At 47.7% G+C, this 19,555-nt stretch overlaps 1 protein-coding gene across 1 annotated transcript in view; it reads left to right on the forward strand.

The window, feature by feature from the left end:
* Window positions 1-18,858, forward strand: part of LOC144141250 (LIM/homeobox protein Lhx9-like) — a 75,956-nt gene extending 57,098 nt beyond the window's left edge. Inside the window, exons 3-5 of the mRNA XM_077672819.1 lie at window positions 12,803-13,197; window positions 13,722-13,933; window positions 14,361-18,858. Of these exons, the coding sequence (XP_077528945.1) occupies window positions 12,803-13,197; window positions 13,722-13,933; window positions 14,361-14,573 (820 nt within the window). The 3' untranslated portion in view covers window positions 14,574-18,858. The remainder of the gene's footprint in view (window positions 1-12,802; window positions 13,198-13,721; window positions 13,934-14,360) is intronic.
* The last annotated feature ends 697 nt before the right edge of the window (window positions 18,859-19,555 follow it).

Here is a 19,555-nt window from a genome sequence, read left to right on the forward strand (position 1 = left end):
TTGAGGAGGAGAGCCCCGACACATTTCTCGGAGAGAGGAGACGGCTTGGTATCACGCGCTCCTGATTAACGCGCACGAATGAATTGAGAAGCAGGTGCATTTTCCTTCCTCTTAGTTGTGGATTAATAATAGGGTTCTTTTTTTCCTTTTCACTACGACTTTTATAGGAGGTATTCTGTCTACTTGACAGATACGAAAGATAACCAGCCAAGCTACCGTGGTATAAACAGGTCGCTGCAAAACGCAATTATTTGTTTTGCTGTGTCGAAGAAGAAAAAAAAAAGGGGGGGGGAGGGGGGGGGGAGAGTAATTGGAGCGGGCGGGTCTTAAATGTAGGGAAACTAGTTTTCCATTGCTAAGCATTCTAAGGAATTTGATCCTTTCGTGTACAGGGATGAGTGGACGAACCCCAAACAGCCAGTTTTGCTGACCGAGTGCTCACGCGAAGGCCTCTGTAGCAGGAGGGTAGGCTACGCGATCGGCCCGAAACATTTTCTTCGCGCTGTAGTATACTGTGTCATGGTCTATAAACAGATGCCGCACTAGAAGTGCACCCCTCGCGAACGACGAAGGCCAGCTGCTGGCGTCGCATGCGCCCTGCGCACGTCATGCGCACGTCCCAACTGTCAAGTATAACCTGCACGTACGCACGTACGTCAGTTCGGTGTTTTTCCTTGTTTTTACGTTCTCAAGTCTGCTGACAGCTCGCATGTGCGCAGCCATGTTCCGGCACTGCGCTTGGCTCGCCACGTCGTCGCTAAAGTAGGAAAACATTCGACAATGGCAAAATCAGTGCTGGTCGTGTCGACTGGACGTGTTCCTTGTTCGCCTTTGTGGATGCCGCTACCCGCGGAACGCGGGAGTGACTATTGGGTGGGCAGCGGAATAATGCTGGAACTTTTTAAAAAGGCCAAGAGCCCCTCGTATGCCGTCATGACTTGTTGGTTATGAGAGAAAACAAGTAAGATGAGCCACTGGACACACATGTTGCGTTTGCCATAGAGAAGAAAAACAATACAGATGCCACTGCGTTTGTTGTCCACAATCAATGAAGGGTTTCCAATAAAAGTTTGTGTGTGTGTTTCGGTCGGGGCGGTCGCTGAGAAGGGATTCGTAATATCCAATCTATAGACGAACTTTACTGAGTACTAGAGGCTCAGTGAATAAACACGGATAGGGGGTACCGCTACCTTTTATTAGCGGGATACATTAGCACAGGCATCAATTCAGCAGAAAATGGAGGAAGCGCAGCAGCCTTTGTAGCTCAGTTAGTAAAACCATTGGGAACGTCAAGCGAAAGTCGTTGGTTCGTATCCCAGCAAGGGGGGGGGGGGGGGGGGGAGGGAGGGGGGTATATGTTCCTTTCTTCTTTCTCACTAGCATTGCAAAATGCCGGTTTTCGCACGGAAAGTAGGCAAACTGCTTCAACTATTACTTCATTGGGGTTATTGCTATATAAGTACTCATTTACAGCACCAACGCACTTGCACCAACCACTTACTAAAAAGTGAGTGGCTTTTAATGCTCACGCATGTCATGTTTATATATGCGAGCGTTAACTAAATATAAATCGTTGTACTCGGTTGAATTCAAGTTATTGACTTAATGAGAAACCATAAAGCCCGTTAGACCTTAGAACGGGCACCGCCAATCGTCATGAAACCTCAAATTTTCGAATGCACGCATACCTAAGAGAGAGAGACAGAGAGAGAAAGCTTTAATGAATACTGAAGAGGTTAGTTGTCAGCCAAAAGCTTGCGACAGTATCCAAAGCGATGTTTTAAGAAAAGTGTTTCCGTCAAGAGGACGAATGCGCGATAAACTTCCGAAGTCGGGAATAAGACCCGAGATTACAAAAAAAAAAATGTTTTGCGTAGTGAATTTTATTGTGTCTATGAATGAACTTCTGCCAATAAAACCAGCCAACCACACCACAAAAAAAGTGAGAGAAGAATACACCTTCAGAATTTCGCCTAGAATCGAAGGCTTGCGTAGATCAAATCCTCAAAGGGAAAGGTTTTAACGATGCACTCTGAGGCAGATGAAACAGATACACCTGTGGCATAGACGCTCCTGCTACCATGGCATAACTCCAGACGACTTATCTCGGCGGACCAGAGAGCTCGCTGTGTAACGTTTGTGACATGAGGTTGAACACTGCGCATCGGTGGGCAACGCACGACAACCATAATGAAAAAATCAAGTTCACACGTAGCCATGTACACACACACACACACACACACACACACACACACACACACACACACACACACACACACACACACACACACACACACACACACACACACACACACACACACACACACACACACACACACACACACACACACACACAAGCAGAAACACAGCTGCACAGGTGGCCGTTTTCCGAGAGATAAAAGCGAACATATGACGCTTATCTAAACCGGTGTCAAAGTTCGGAGCAGTTCTTATGCGCCCCGGTGTTGTTTTGTTTTTCCTTCTTTCTTACTGGTGTATGTCACGTATTTGAAGCAAACGTTAAAATAGCCTGCTTTTCGCTCTTTTAATTACAGCAACGCTTGCCACACTGTGAGCGAACATTACAGATGTATGAATAAGCTTAGTTCACGAGCGAATCGCTCTGCTCATTCCATGGAATCTGCGCTTGTATTACGTTGTTGCAGTCGTTCATGTACACTCGCTCCACTTGTCTTTTTATCGCAGTTTATTTCTATCGCTTCAATCTCTCCCTTTTGTTGGTGCAGCTAGCCTGGCTCAATTAAGATTAGCCTTCTATAACTTCCACCACCCCATTTCATGATCTGCTGTCGTTTCTCTCCCTTAACGATAATATGAAGTTGATAAATTTGGTTAGCTTCACATCGCAATATTTTTTAACTCCTGTCATTGTACACTAATTCTTCGCCCACTTCGGAGAGAGTGAGAAAAAACGGCTGTTTACGGCGCGCTGTAGTGATGGGCTCCGGATTAATTTTGCACACCTGAGGATAAATCTCGAACACACGGACGTTTTAGCTTTTCGCCTCCATCAGAAAAGCGGCCACCGCGATGAAAGTCAGTCACAGATTGTGTAAACAAGGACACAAAAAAGTGGTCGCTTACAGCACGACAAGCTCATGTACTTACATGTATACGAAACACAATCCGGGAGTCATTAAATATATCAAGGTAATCAGAGTACTGAATGCACATCCAGTGTAATTGGAACATAGGACACAAGACGCGTGTAGATATTGCATATTATAAAAAAGTATTGTGCTTTTTGGCTGACCATTGCGGCACGTGGAGTGGAATCTGTCGAAGGAGCTCAGCACACCACACTCTACAGTGAACGATTTTGAAGAGGTATATAAAATCAGCCACATTACGCCTAAAGCTTAAGGCTGGTTGCGTCAGCACGGAAGCTGAGCCAGGGGAACAGTTATGGTTAGGGGGGAAGCGATGGGGAAAAATAGATATAAACTTTCTTTGGGCACTTTCAGTAAGCTTAGAGTGTATTTTGCACGGGCTACTCCAAACTGCAGAGGCACACTCAAGCTGCGAGCGACAGATAGCCAAGTGTAGCTTGGGAAGAAAACCAGGCTCTTTGAACTCATTTGACAGGCGAGATACGATGACAAGGAATCGAAGAGCCCGACGAGTAATTACCGTGATATGGGGGAGAAGCTCTGCTTACTGTCGAAATTGACACCTAGGTCATTAACCTCCTCCACGTGGGGTAGTACTGTCCCATTAATGTTATAGAAGAACAAGATCGGGTCAGTTTTTCTGAAGTATGTCATTGACTTAGTTTTAGATGTAATTTTGAAGAGTTTTCCGTGAGCACGAGTACGAGGAAGACATTAGCGCTCTCTGGAGAGCGGTACAGCTGGCTGTGTTTGAAACAAATTTGAGTATTTTGACATCATCGGCATATAAGAGAAAATGACAAGCAATAAATACAGGTGAAACATCATTTACGAAGATGGAAAAGGGGATTGGCCCGAGTACAGAGTCCTGGGGTACACCACTGGTGGCCTCGTATAAAAGGCAAGACTGTTCATTTATACGGACAAAACACGACCTATCACTTAAATAATTATATCAGAGGAATTTCAGACTGGAGGTACATCAAGTTGAGACAGTTTTGTAAATAACAGTTCATGGCACGCGACATCCAGAGCTTTCTCATATCGAAGTAAACGACATCCAGTTCGATCGCCCAGCGAGAAAGCTGTGCTGCTGAGTAACTAGTACTGATTTTATATTGAATCCGAGTGGTCTCAAAAAAGCTTAGAAGCAGAGCGTAGACAGAAATTGGTCAAAAATTTGTAGTGTCTCATTCTGAGCCTGGCTCAAAATTAGACGCAATCAATCAATCAATCAATCAATCAATCAATCAATCAATCAATCAATCAATCAATCAATCAATCAATCAATCAATCAACCTTTATTAAAGTGCCCAGGAACATCCGAAGCCTTCGTGCTGGCGCACTGAGAGGGAAAAAAAGGCCGCATTGAAATAGATCAGCGGCTGACACATAAACAGCCAGTTAAAAAGGTGGGTGAGTGAAGAACAATAAAAAACTTGAAATACTACAGAGAATAAAATTAAAAGTGGTATCCAAACTACATTACACGACTAACAGAGACTGTAAATTACGGTACATTGCGAACACACATCGTACAATGACCATAGCAATAGGATGAAGCATCAATTACACAAAAATGTATGAAACAAAGTACAGGAAATATTTGTAACTATTCACAGAAAGTGATAAGGTATAGAAACATTTGTTACTGTGGCCTACCCGGGCCCTTCAAATGTGCGATGTATTAAGAGTTGACTACAGAAGTGTGTCATAGTACAACAACAATTACGCCCGCAGCACCAACATCATATACGAACAAATGAGAACAAACTCTGTGAAAACAATGCACACATTAGGAAAATAACTGAAGAACACGAGTACTGTGTAAATGAAGTTAGCGCGCCATGGCTAATAATAATAATAATAATAATAATAATAATAATAATAATAATAATAATAATAATAATAATAATAATAATAATAATAATAATAATAATCTCAATAGTTGAATGCATACTTTCAGCTTGAGGCGTCGGTCTCACAGCATTGGGAAGAAGCAAAAGTGCGTCGTCATTCCGCGTGCCCTTCAACAGTGGACGGCGCACGTATGTCTTAGCTTAGAGAGGGCACGCGCTGCTATCAGCCCCGAGCCAGCCCAGGCGCCCAGCCGAAGCGGAGGACAGCAGAGGGGAGGTCGGCATCCCGCGTGCTGGCGCCCCGCTGCACGCACGGGAGCCGCCGACTCCGGGCGGCCAACAGCGCACATCATCTTCTCGCTGACCACCAACAAAGTGTTCGCTTCCTGGAACTCGTATAATCGGACGGGGTCCCCCGCGCGGCACTTCTTTCCGCGCCAGCATAACGAAGACATCAGGGCTGCTCGTAAACGCGGCCCAAGTCAGCCCGTGGGAACCTGCGAGGGAAGCAGCGCGACCCTGGGTGCGTGGAGGGCTCTTTGTGTGCTGCGCCCATCATGGGCATGCCCGCTTTACGACCCTTCATCATGGGGGCCTCGCGCCTCTCGCGCCAACCCTGTTTACGGCGTCGCCGCGCGGCGCGGGAGACGCGTCTTTGTTCACTTCACCTGTTCGCGCTGACGAAGTCATCTGTGCTGCCTCTCTACTTGTGCGTACCCGAGGGCTCCAAAGCGCGGGCCCTGTCCCTTTCTTTGCACGACGCACGCGCCCCGGGGCCTCATTTGTGCAAGTTGCTCTTCGGAGCAGGCCCTCCGTAGTTGAACGAGGCTACACACTAAGGGTGTTCACTAAAGGGATGAGAGCAGGACCCCGTGCTCCCGCTGACTTTATCGACGCGACACCCTGGAAGGGTCCGTCGTTTTCGGTGTTTTCAACATCCTATGCCACCCGCGGGCCCCACGTGGTGCCAGGCCAGGGACATTAGCGGCGCCCTTTGGTGAGGTGCGTGTGCGGGTCATCAGCTCGGTGCACGCCAGTGTGCGTGGGAGGCGAGCTCACGCATGCTAACGAGGCGTTATGCAGCTCCTTTTCCTTTTCGAAGGTGCCCCCAAGTCCTGTACGGTGTTCCCTATTCTTACCTTGAGCCCCAAGAACGAGGCATTAATATAGACGCGGGACAATGTATTCCGGTCTGCCGAAATTCTGCTTGCGCAAAAAGTCACCCACTGTGAATCCCTCTAACCACCATGTCAATGCCACTTGTGAGTACCACCTGTACCCTGTTGCGACGAAAGCCACGTGGGCGTCGGCATCGTGAATTATTGCCCGTGTGTAAAAAAAGACAAACGGGGCAGCAAGAGTCTTCTAAATCCGCCCGCCAAGTCGTGTACAGGTCGAAGTCACGCGGCAGCGAGCGCAGCCATGACCAGCCAGTGAGGCGTTGTGCGGATGCGTTGGTATAAGTTGGCGTAACGTGGGTTGCGCAACCAGGTTCCGCGAGGGCAGTTGTTGCAGCGGTGAAGGGAAAGAAGCCATGAGCGTACAGCGCCGTGAAGCGAGGTGTACAGGTCCGTCACCTTGGCCCAGAGACCACGGGACCTATTGTACTCGAGAGGGGCGCGCGCGGCTTGCCTCTCGGTAACGGATCATTGCTGCACGTGTGCCGCTGTCGGCGCCTCGCCAGCAGCGCACCCCAGCGACGGCGGCGGCTAAGACAGTTCGGGGACAAGAGGCTCGCCGAGTCCAGGCGCTCTCCGGGCCACGGGGAGGATGCTCTCCGAGCCAAGCTTTTGTGTCTCCCAATGCACTGTCATCCATCTGTGCGGATGGGATCCCCTTCCTTCTCTCTGATGGCGCCCTTCTTTTGAACTGTCTAATGACGGCGAGCTGAGCAGCGGGCCTTCTTGGCGCCCTCTTGCCTCGACGCGCTTTCGGGTCACCTCTTCGTTCAGGCTCTCCGACGCCGCCGTTCACTGCCTCACCCCAGGGCGACGTCTCTTTGGGAAGCCGAGCGCCTTCGCTTCGTACACTCTTGTGTTATCCTGATGACGCCTCACTTTGGGGAAGAAAAAGAAAACAGGAGACGGGCAGGCCCCCACGGCGTCAGCGTCTTTTATTTCTTCTCGCCGGCGTGTGCGCGTTGCTTTTGCGCTGCGGGTACCCTCTTGCGGTCGCAGCTCGCTCGCCGTCTCCCGTCTCCCACAGGGGTTTCACTGTCGCCGAAGACAATGGCGCAGTAGAAGCTCACTTGTCGACGAAGATCGAAGCGACGTCTTCTTATCTCGGGCGCGCGGGTGCGTGTTTTGTGCCGTTTGTCTTGAAGTTCGCCTCTCTCTTAGTGGTAATACATATAGACACGCTACACCAGGGGTGTTGGGGAGTGCATCTTTGTGAAGATATTCACAAAGCCTCGGTCCATTGGGCGCTAGAGTAGACCTTCTTAGCGCCACGGCTGACGGTCGATGGCGATGGAAGGACTAAAACGAAAATGCACACACTCAACACGCTACAGTGTATATGTGCGTCTCCACTCTTGTGAGTTTATATACCTATAGCTGAGACGTTTAAGCGTCGCGGCGGTGTTTCATTTCTGCCTTCTTTACTCGCACCCTCAAAGAAAAAGGGGAGTGAATATCTTAAGTTGGAATGTGTAGACGCGTGCACATGCTTTAGTGGGGGAGATTTTCACTAGCCTTGACAGCGGCGCGCTGTGTTGGCGTGATAAGAATAAAATAGCTGTTAAAAAAAGGTAGCTATACTTTTAAAAAATCAACAAGTGCTAAAGTAGTAGAACTGCAAAGAAAAAAAAAGTTTCGAGTGGCATCAAAGCATGAAATAACATTTTCTGAAAGTGCTTGGAGTTGGATAACGCGGAAGGCATGATCACAAGGGTCCTGTTATGCGAATCGTGGGAATTGTTTTCCTGTGCCTTCGGCGAAGCTAGCGAACAATTGATTACTAGATGCCCATCTGCAGTGACCTTTGTTACGGACGGTTGCTACAAGCGGCCTCCGAATCTTGTTATTCCAGGTAATCAAGCGCCCCGCGCATACAATTCTCAGCGTCTACGTCCACGCTACAGGACTGTCTTGATATGTGTTTGGCCATTCGTCGTTTAGGACTACAGTTTTGAAAGACCAAAGTATTCCGGGGGCCGTAAAGGTGAACGTTGAAAATTTGGTCTCTAGGTCACCGAATCTTATGCAAAGAAAAAAATTGGCCGCGTATCTGCTCACTTTGCCGCAAATGTCATCGAAAGACGATAGTCCTCTGCCACCCCTGCCACGTAAATGCCTCTCTTCTCTCCCCCGCCCACCTATCACGCTCTTCCCTTCCCGAATCGCTCCTCCCACGATAAACACGGTGGAGATTTGTTCAAGTCAATTCAATTTTCCCGCATTCCACTGCTGACGCGCCAGCTACTGGAGCCTATCGTTACTGTTGGACATCTTGGAATTCCGCCACAAGTTCTAGGTTCGAGCGCGAGCGCTTTTTGTATTTTTGTGTCAAAACTGTTTTCAACGCGTATTTTTTATTACCTACTGCAAAAATCAAGCCGACACGTATATCCCTAACTAAACGAACATTACTAATACCATTTACGTATTTATGTCTTGCCTCAAATGTGCCTAACGTTTTCTTTTTTCTGAACAATGTTGGCAAGTATGAAGTGTGTTTACAGGTTTAGTGGTTCGGAAAAGTTTTGTTTTTATAAACTTCTCGTTCAAGAATTCTGTCAAGTATTGACCGGGTGGCTGAATCGAGGGACAGACAGAAAGGCGGACAGACCAAAATTTTCCGGTTTCAGTAGCTTGAGCAAGACTAGCATGCTTTAAAAGAAATCGAACAGGCAGACAAGAAATTTCAGCAAGGGGGCGGTAACCGAAGTCGCGTGTTGCCGTAGAAATCGGCACACTGAGCCACGCATGGCCGAGGACTGTAAGACTTTTAAAAGAACAAGTGCTTCTGTTTAAAGTCATCTTGTAGCACTTGCTGGCGCTACCCGGGCCGGTGCTATATGTATACTACCGCCGAGAACCATTAGATGCGCAGCGGCAGTGGACGGGAACTTGCCGAGCAATAAAAATGTGCTTCTTTGACACGCAATCGCTTTTTATAAAAAACAATTTCTCCTGACACTCGTGCCACAGTGAAGCGGACGTGCAGTGCTGCCGCACTCAGAGGGCAGCAACTAAATCTGCATTATTGGATACGGCGCGAAATACGATGTCGACAACCGATTTAAGAAATCGGGCCGCCACGCGGCGAGGGCACCAGAACGTTGTCGTATTTCTGCGTCATTTATAGCAAGGATGGCCGAAAATGTTGCTTAGTTGTACTTATTTCCGTGAATTCGAGTTGAGCCATTTCAATCGCCTGTTCCGCAGTATTATTAGAGGGTCTTTTTTTTTTCGGTTTTTGAAATTTCGAGAAATGTGTCACGTGACAGATCCTGCTCTGGTTTAACCACTGTATCACAACTTCAAACCTTTGCGCTTTTATATAAGCACAAGTTCATCTTAAACTTTCTGTCCCGATAGCTCTAATTATGTATTCTTTTACACTCATAACTCCTTGGCTAGTTGCAGTATGCGTACCTGACTGGAGGGAACATCTCTCGTTTTTCTCGCTTCTTCCTCTGTCTCCTAGTGTTTTCGAACGAAGAAGTGAATGTCCATGATCTTAGAACCGAACAATTCGTTCACCTCCTGATTTCCTTACCTCCAGTCGGGCTGTCACGAAATGCTTCCTTATAATTTCACCCGTTCGTTAGTACCTTTAAATAACAGCCGATATACTGGTATCCATGAAAAAATACCGTCAACACATTCGGTTGAATTTCGAAATATCGCCAAACCATGCAGCCAACAACGAAATTTCGGCTAATGACGGCGTCGAGCATATATACGATTAGACTCGAGATTTTGGTAGACGCCGTGGCATCACGCAATACAAAAGCACGGCGTTCTGTATTGCGCAGAGCCACGCCGCATGGCCACATTTTTGGTTCAGTAGGTATATGGACATTGCTGCAATCGTCGAATTTGCTTTGCTGGAGGCATAGACTGGTTAATTGAGTGCATTCTGAGCTGAACCACGGGACTACTTTGGAGTGTGGCTTCCGTGAAACAAACTAGTCCCTTTCCCACTTCCCGCTCTAACTTAGCTTTCTGCACGCAGTCATAGGCAGAGAAGAACGGTGGAAAGATGGAACAGAACAAAAGATGTTCTGCGAAAACAGCTATAAATCGCCGGCCATGAATGGCTCACACTTCACCACTTCACCCGCTGCATATGTGTCACAAGTATATATTGTAGCGGGTTGTTGTTACTACGAAACTTTATTGCGTTTATTTTTTCTTGCTCATCGCTTCTCTGAGAAATATCAGGTTAAATGTTAAAAGTAAAGACACAGAAGTAAAATTTGGTGGGCTGCGGAATCACAAAAGTATCAGTTGTACTGATAATAGCAATATTTTATTTTAGAGTTGTATAGCAACTATGATAGCAATGGCTTACTTTCTGTGGTAAGCGTTCAAGACTGAAGAGCAGACACATGCCGGTGAACACATCTTTTGGTTGAAACAAAAAGTATTTTGCAAAATGCAGCTTTAGAATTCCAGTTATTCGCTGCACAGATGCTAAATTCTTCAGCAATTAAGGGATTGATGTAAAAAAACACACACAAAAAAAACACTGGCTTTATAGCAGCAGTGTAGCCGTTGCGGGAGGGAAAGTTTTTAGGGTTGTTCAGAACTCTCCCCTTCCTCCTGCCCATAACGCTGAAGGAGCGAAATTTTTATGGGAGTGCACACACCACAGTTTCGTATCCTATCGCATCTCAGTTTATTACCATTATTATCGGGTATGAGGTGCATGATGAAAATGTTTCCTACCCCTCTAGATCATGCGCGCTTCCACCGTAGAGGCAACTCACGTTGGACGTTATGTAGATTAGCTGTATTGTGAAACGTAATACTTTTTCTATCGATCGCCTTGCCTGCGCATAATTCATGCATGCCAGTAATTGAACACCGTGGAGACCCACGCGATCCTCTTCTTTGCTCTTCGAGTACCCTGCACCTCTCTCCCACAGTACCGACCTATTTCAAGCGGTTCGCATTTGAGCATCACGCAGTTGCGTTTGAGGTCCTCAAGGAAGCATTAGTAAGTAATTGGTGGCTGTTTTATTCCATACGTCACTGCAGCTTCCTGATTGGGCGAGAGGGCGACGCCGCTGGCAGCCCAAGTATATAACACATATAAATACTACGATCTCAGGCATTAAAATTACGCCTCCTAGAGCCATACACTTCGTATACGGCGCGCCCGTATTTTCTCCGATAGACAGAGGTGGGAGTGCAGGCACGCAATACACGCGAATAAAAAACGCAATGGAGAGGCTAAAGGGTGGTGTCGCCTTGAGCAGACATCCGCAGTGGCCGAACACTATCGTTCCGGCGCAGTTAGGAGGGTCAGAAAGCGCTGCAGAGCAGCAAACAGAGAAGAGACCGTAGCGATAGAAGCGATGAAAAAAAGCTTAATTGGCCGCGCGTACACGCCGCCCCGCCAAAGAGACAGGATACGCGCAGCGCAGTCGAAAGCTGCGTAGAGTTCGGCTCCCGGACTTCCGTCTCCGCTGTTCGCAATTGAGCCGGAGGCGCTTTCCTACTAGGAGAGATAGCAACTTCCGGTTTAGGAAAAGCCGACTATACGCACGCGCCCCGCCGCCGCGACGTTGTCTGAGCATTGATCTGGAGAAGCCGACGGTGGCTCGGCTGCTTGGTCGTGGCCAAAGATGGGGGCTTCGCCGGCGACGGGGTCATTAGGCGTGGGCAGGAGGGTGAAAGGCGCCGGAACACCCAAGTTCGACCACCTCCTTCGGTCCTCCTTATCGTTGGCTAGCACAACACGCGCACAAATTGGAACTGCTCTCGTGTTGAACTTCCTTGCTGTCACTGTTATTACTGTGTTGCTATCATATGCTTATATTATTATTTATTTTATTTAAGTTACTTGTAGTCTTTTAGTGTGACCGTGCCAGGCGCTTGTCGCTCCAGAAATAAATGCTTTCCTGGACATATAGACGTACATTTGATCTGTTTGTGTGAGTAGCGTTCAAGTACAATCAGCCATGCTCAAATACAGTGTAGTAGTTACAAATTTGATCATCAAGTCTGAATATGCACTGATTGAAGCCATCACGATTTCATGTGGCCGCCCTCCGGCATGCGTCGATGTAGATGAGTCTAAGGTGACACCTGAAGCGTGTTTGGCGTTTGTCAGACGGCAGTTACATTTTCGTAAATCTGTCAAAACATTGCCAATGAATCCAGGGATTTATACACCCCCCCAACATCCCCTAACACCCCCCTCCTGAAGGATTTCAACACTCCCCCAAAAAAGCTTCCACAACCCCAAGCACCCTGACAAGGGATTTATACACACACCCCCAACCGCCCGCCCGGGACGATTTTGACACCCCCCCCCCCCCAAAAAAAAAAAGAAAAAAATCGTAATTCTGTATAAACTGCTGAATGAATCCATTTTTTCATCGCTTATGAGGGGCCGTTTCACGTCAATTTAGGAACGCGTGAAACAAAGTGTTGTCCTCTCTCACGCGTTCATACCGAAATTTCCAGCACCCATACAGCTGTTCAAGGCAGTCAATAGCTTCGACGTTTATTGGGCCATATAGGTCGGTCTAACAGCAAAGAACTGCTCTGACCATGCGCGGTAGCCAGTGCGTCCTCTTAGCACTGTGGAAGTCGAGAAGAGTACTAAAAGGGATGTGGCCGCGCTTCGCCGCAGGTTGTTCGCCGTGAAGCGGTGTGCACGCTGCCAGCAGGGCATCTTCGCGTCGGAGCTGGTGATGCGTGCCCGGGACCTGGTGTACCACCTGCACTGCTTCACGTGCGCCTGGTGCAACGCGGCCTTGGCCCAGGGCGACCACTTCGGGTTGCGCGACAACCTCGTCTACTGCCGCACCCACTTCGAGCTGCTGGCCGAGGGCTGCCAGCCGGGGCTGCCACCGCCGCCGCCACCGCTGCTGCCGGACGATGACGGCAGCGGCGCGGCCGGAGCCTGCAGCCCGCCGCTCACGCAGGGACAGCCCTACGCGCCGCCCCAGGGGCCCTACGGCGTCCGCAAGGGGCGACCGCGGAAGCGAAAGCCCGGAGACCTTCCAGAGGGCCCGCCGCACTTAGGTACGCAGTCTGCGCTCTATACTGCACGAGCCCGGCAGAAACATCCTGCTCGAGAGAGAAATGTCGATAGGCGTGAGAAGAAGCTATGGTCATGGCCAGGCCCGGTTTTTATATACGCAGTGTTGCACTTGCAGGCACAAGACAGACTAGAAGTTGGCCTCTATTTTTGTGCTCTTCTAAGGCGGTTTGTTTTACTCCTGGAATTGGAGAAAGCACAAACTGACACGTCCTCTCACAATTGTACGATTAATATCAGTTGTCTGCAGGATTAACGTAACCGTGCGCACAAAACCGCACTAACAGAGGTACTTACAATATCGGACGTCTCTATATGCCCGTCAGGACATGACTGACAACATAGACGCTACAGAAATGGCAGATTTCTGTTGTGTACTCATGCATCCGATGACGCACTTAATTGGCGTTGAACATGCGTTTCTATGTGTGCAGTGGAATCACACCAACCACTAAATGTCAACCAAGAGCTCCCTTTGCCTGAACCGTTTTCTTCTTACGTTCCGCAGGACTCCAGGATCTGACCGGCTTGGACAGCAATGGCTCGTCAATGCTACAGCAACAACAGCAGCAGCAGCAACGAACCAAACGCATGCGCACATCATTTAAGCACCATCAACTGAGGACCATGAAGTCATACTTCGCCATCAATCAGAATCCAGACGCCAAGGACCTTAAGCAGCTCGCCCAGAAGACGGGGCTCTCCAAGAGAGTTCTCCAGGCAAGGGACTTTCTTTTTGTGTAGCGAACGTGTATATGACTATAAAGTATATACTATGGAAATAATAGCGCTAAACCATTTCTCACGGAGACACTTCTAGTAAAGCCAGACCTCATCATCCTGCCCTGAAGTCTGAAAATCGCGGTCGGTGCGTGTCAGGAGTGCCTAATTTCGCACAGTTCTACGCGTCGAACGATTATTAACTATAGACACGTGAATTTGTCGTAGTTTCTTTGTCATAGTAGGGTGTTTGATATATCAACGCACGTATCGGGAACATTTTCCGCACCAGTGAGCATTAACCAACAGCGGCAAAATTCCCCTAACCCCCACAGTGCTCATCTGGTCCTTGTTCAGTCATGTGACATGTGTATACAAAGTCGGACTTAAAGCTCTAACCTACATTTTTGCTGTTTTCTCAACGCAGGTCTGGTTCCAGAACGCCCGGGCAAAGTGGCGGCGTAACAATCTACGTCAGCAAGAGCAACCTACGACGTCGCTTCCTGCCAGCAGTCCAGGAGGCACAAGCTCATTTTCGGAACCAAGTCCCGGAGCACCCCTGGATTACAGCAGCGCTCAGACGACCCTCGTGGTGACAGCGTCACAAGAGTCACTGGGGTCCTTCCAGGAGCTCTTTTGATGGCCCCGGGGCTAAGGCACTTATTTATTGACTGCATTTGTCCTCATCATCACATCATCACCTCGAACCACGCGCCTCGGCGACAGCGGTGCAGAGACTGGCTTCACCTAGACACATTCGCAAAGTACTGCTTCAAAGGTCACACCGAGGGACCTTGTAACAAGCGACACAGCCGGGGCTGCGCACCAACCACCTTTCACTTGGACACCCTTTCTCACGTGCGTGTGTTCGGCGGAAGCATCGCTGGCGTCTACGACATGGAACGCTATCCTTCGGACTTGGGCGGTTGTTTGCAGCGACACGTGCAAACACTACTGTGTGCGAATCTAGTTTGAACGCGAAAAAAGATGTCGGGCATGTATAGCATACCGCTTGAAAGTCGCTGCAGCTTCCTGCTTTGACAGTCGTTTGTGATGTGTACAAGTATACCCCTTTTGTAAAATGTGTTTCTTTAATTTTGCTCAAGCACACCCGGCAAAGTATGTGCATCTGCAAGAGATGTGTCATGCAGCGCGACGTTCCGCACAAAACTTTCGTGTGCTTACACAAGAGAGCGCCGAAGTTTCTCCTTTATGTTTGCTGACCACTGGGGCAGGTTATTTTAGTTCACATAGGAGTAGGCAGGAGACGAATTCAGAATTCAAAAGGTGAGCCGACTCATGTCATGCTTGTAGTTATTCTGCTCATTTATCGCAAGGCGACCAGAAAACATGCCCTCCCCTTTGCCTTCCCTCCAGGTCGGGCCCGATTTTTCACTTGGTGATTTCGAGAGCCATGCTAATCGTCGCAGTATTCGCACCTGTTCCTTGCTAGCAAGAAAGTGCAGCCATGAGCAGGTTTTTCTGATGTTGGCATTTCAGGAAAACCAAGAATGCAACACGAAGGTTCTCACAAGGGTGTTGATGGAACAAGTGTTCGAACTGTTGGCACATTTGCAGTGCAGGCGGGTCGTAGCAAACAAAAAATACATTTTTTTTTGTTCTTTTCGAAGCAAAATTTTTTTACGTAGTCATGGGGTCTAAAGACTTTACTGAATACGCGTATAGATATAACACCTCTGACATAAATTCGCGTACTACAGGCGGACAACGGTTCGTTCCAAATCAACTGCCTCCCCCCCAATACCGCTCAACCTCCCTTCCGAACGCAAAATAGTTATCAAGGGTTGTTAAGAGGATACACTTGATGGTCGTTCAGTATGGTTGCGCGGTCAGTCTTGCACGTTGTTCCTCGAATATCCCAACGATATCGTACGGGGCCGGAAATAGGGTGCGGCTCGGATAACGGGCGGCTACACGTGTAAAGGAAAGGTGTGGATGACGTTAGCAATGCGGCGAAGGTACGGGCTCAGCCACACACACACACGAGTGTGAACGGGTACGTTTTTACAAACATCACTATTGGTATGGTGAGGGAGGACGAGCAAGAAGGAGTTGTTAACCCCAGCTATAGATGCTGTACAGCCATCATTACACTGCCGCTTACAGCGCTTTTATGTGGACTATCGAGTAACATCGTGTCACGGCGTGCACGAAAGCGAGCAACAGCGACTTGATAACAAGGCCTTCTGACGTTCCATCACCCACCAAGGTATCGGCTGCTTAAGATCCACTAGAATGACATTTCGCTTAGTTTCGCCAAGAGGAAAGCAAAAATGAGCTAGATTCATCAAAGCAACCAACGACCAATTTACAGTCAGACGGCTGGGGCGGATTTTTGTTGTATGTGGTAAGACCTTGTTATAGAGTCGGCGTTGCACTGAACGCGAGTTAATTCCCCGAAGTCAGTCACCCCGATAAAGAGCTGGCTCTGATTTCCCAGCTGTTTCGTCTGTATACTGTGGTATCTAGATGTGCGCCCAAATTAACGGCGGTATATAACGACATTGGAAACGTTATGTATATAACATTTCAAAAAAAAAAAAAAAAAGAAACCTACGGTGTAAGCTTACGCTACTAAAAACTTTGGCGAGGAGACAAGCTGTATCTGAAAGCGCCCTGATCCCTCCTGAATACGCCGAACGTACTGTTCGTGGCAACATACGCTCGTCTGTCTATACTTTAGGCTCCTTCCTCACTCTATCTTTTACTCTTAGCGGAGCCGGCTCCTACCTAGATAAACCAGTCAAGGTGTTGTGTTGTACATTATCTCGGACGACTGTAACATTCATACCTCCATACCAAAGAGCCGGCCGGAACATGGTTTTTTTCCGGCTTGCACTTGATTCATTGTAGATAACTCCCCCGCTACTCAGTTTCATCTTGATAAGTTTCCCATTTTGCGCGGTGATGTGGTGGCTGCTCCTGAAAGGTCAATGTGTATGCAGGGTGTGAAGTGTTAAGGATAAAGAATTAAAAAAAAAGCTGGTGCGAAAGTGTAGGGGCTCGACTACGTTGTTACGGTTCAGGCATTCAAAAAAGCTTGCCGAGTGTGCAAGCTAAAAATGAGAAAATAGGACATGGTGCGCATTGCATACTGATCAATCATGGCCCACCGTTTCATCACAGAATAGCAAATGAATTGGCAAATCATAGGCGTCTGTAATGGTCATCCAGCTCCTCTGCAACATCCCACCTCCGCACCTCTCGGGAGAAGGAATGAAAACTCTTCCTCTCAACTGCTGTTGACTGAGGAGCATGAGGGGTGGTCTGGGCAGGAGGAAAGACCTGTCCAGTCGATATCAATGGCGGTCACGAAATATTCACCTATCACTTGTGTTCAATCCATGGACACAAGGCGGATAAATTGGACGGGACCTGCTTCGGAGAAGAAATTGACTTATTCTTCAACCTCGGATGACTGGCTGCCATCATCTTGTGGCCAATGCGCCTAAGAGATTTTACGTGAAGGTTGTGGAGGGGACTTATGACGACGAACTCCACTGACGAGGATGGTAAAAAAATCCCGGCAAAGGTATTTTACAGCTTCGTTGTAAATCACATGTAATAAAATAGGGCATCACGGGCCGCATCTGCTAGCTTCAATTTTCTGCAGCGGATGCCTGCTAGCTTTACACGAGTCTTATATCTGGCGGATCACGCGGCTTCCTTTCCTGATTTTGAAATTGACCCCAACAATAGCTCCTTGAAAGTGACACCTTTCGAAATATTTGGACAGTTGAGCACCGAAGCTGCCTCGTGATGTCCGCCGAAGGTAACAACGTGAACAAAAAAGCACTTTTTTAGGGAATATTCGGAGTTCTTCGTGAAAGATGACATCAGACCTGTATAAGTTGCAGTGTTACGTGGTCGTTACTGTGAATATATGGCTTTCTCGCTTGCGTTGTTCCGGTGTTTTCGATTGAAAATTTGTTCAGCAAATGCATTTTTTGTTTACAAAAAGTATGTTCATGCACTCTGCGGTTTGGTTAGCTTGAGCAATTTAAAATTCAGCGCGTGAAACGTTTTCATAGCAGACCCCGTTCACCAGATCTCTATAGTTAATTACCTTGACATAACTTCATTACGGCACAATTGGGTGATAAGCCGTCGTAAATGGCCGATTTGACTGGCAGCACGTTGATTTTCCTGATTCTTCGAATTACCTTAGCGAGTTGAGAATTAGTCACACCATCGGAGCACCGTTACCCATTGCAAACCAAACCCGGTTCGTAAAATGCGCCTGAAAGTACGTTTCTATGTCATATGAGTAAGAAAACGCACAAAATTATCGAGGGAAAAAAGCATTGGCTCCTTCTCTGTATATTTAAACATGCTTGAAATTTAAGGTGCCAAACCTCCGTACATGCCAAAAACATATCATTGCTGGGCCCAGCTTAGCTCGCACTAATAATCATGCAGTTCAACAGGCAGTACGTCCTTTTCTGTTTTCCAAGCCTGCGTTAGCTACATAACAAATTTATGCTGACGATTGACTCAGAATACTTCGCGCCACCAAACATTGTTCTTCTGTTTGTTCCCGATCTTGTCTTTGTGCTAAAACATTGCGTCAGAAGCAAGCGTGTGAGTGTGTGTGTGTAAGTGTATAAGCGGCAGAGAGAGAGAGAGAGGGGGCGCACGTTCGTGTGCGTGCGTGTATTTTAGCGCAGCGGCCTGCAGCGTGGCGTTGAAGCCGTAAGGCGGTTCCTTGGTACAGCATGTGTTCTTGAAGTAAAAAGAAAAGAGTGTCCTTCTTCATCTTGTCATGCGACTGCCACCAAGGGGTCATAATTTTCTGCCACACTTCGGCTGCCATTGTCAGTGTACATATTGTCATTATAACATGGGCTCCCAGAATCCTTCATCTCCAAGAGACGCGGAAATAAATGCCAGACTGGCGTAACTAAATGCGTCTCTGAATGTTCGTTGTCTACGCGCCACTGGAACTTTCCTCTGCCGGTTTAGTGCAGAAGCAATGTTTCCAGCTGTCACTAACGCACGTTCTGTCTTAAAAGGTGGGAGAGGGGGCAGTGCTAACACAAACACGCACGCATACATACATACATACATACATACATACATACATACATACATACATACATACATACATACATACATACATACATACATACATACATACATACACGCATACATACATACATACATGCATACATACATACATACATACATACCTAAATGATTAGGCAAGTTTTCACTATGCCACACAATAATTCATTTTGTATCGGCGCGCCATAAGGCAGGGATATGATTGATTGATTGATTGATTGATTGATTGATTGATTGATTGATTGATTGATTGATTGACTGATTGATTGTAGTGTTTAACGCGCCGGCGCAACGCAGTCTATGAGGCGCGCCGTAGTGGATGGCTCCGGATTAATTTTTACCACCTGGGGATCTTGAAAGAGACCCTGAAACACTTTCGATGAGCGCTTCCACTCTTTCCTTCGTGTCTGAACCACTGCGAAAGCTATAGTTATCGCCAGCACGGAGCGGCACTGCGTGATTTGCTCGCCGCACCAGATACGCCTTCCGTTTCTTTTTTTTTTGTTTTTGTGGCTTTATTTTTAAGCTTCTATCGAA

This window comes from Haemaphysalis longicornis, unplaced genomic scaffold, assembly GCF_048455015.1.
Source record: "Haemaphysalis longicornis isolate Haplotype H1 unplaced genomic scaffold, Haemaphysalis longicornis Haplotype H1 scaffold_1, whole genome shotgun sequence".
Lineage (NCBI taxonomy): Eukaryota > Metazoa > Arthropoda > Arachnida > Ixodida > Ixodidae > Haemaphysalis > Haemaphysalis longicornis.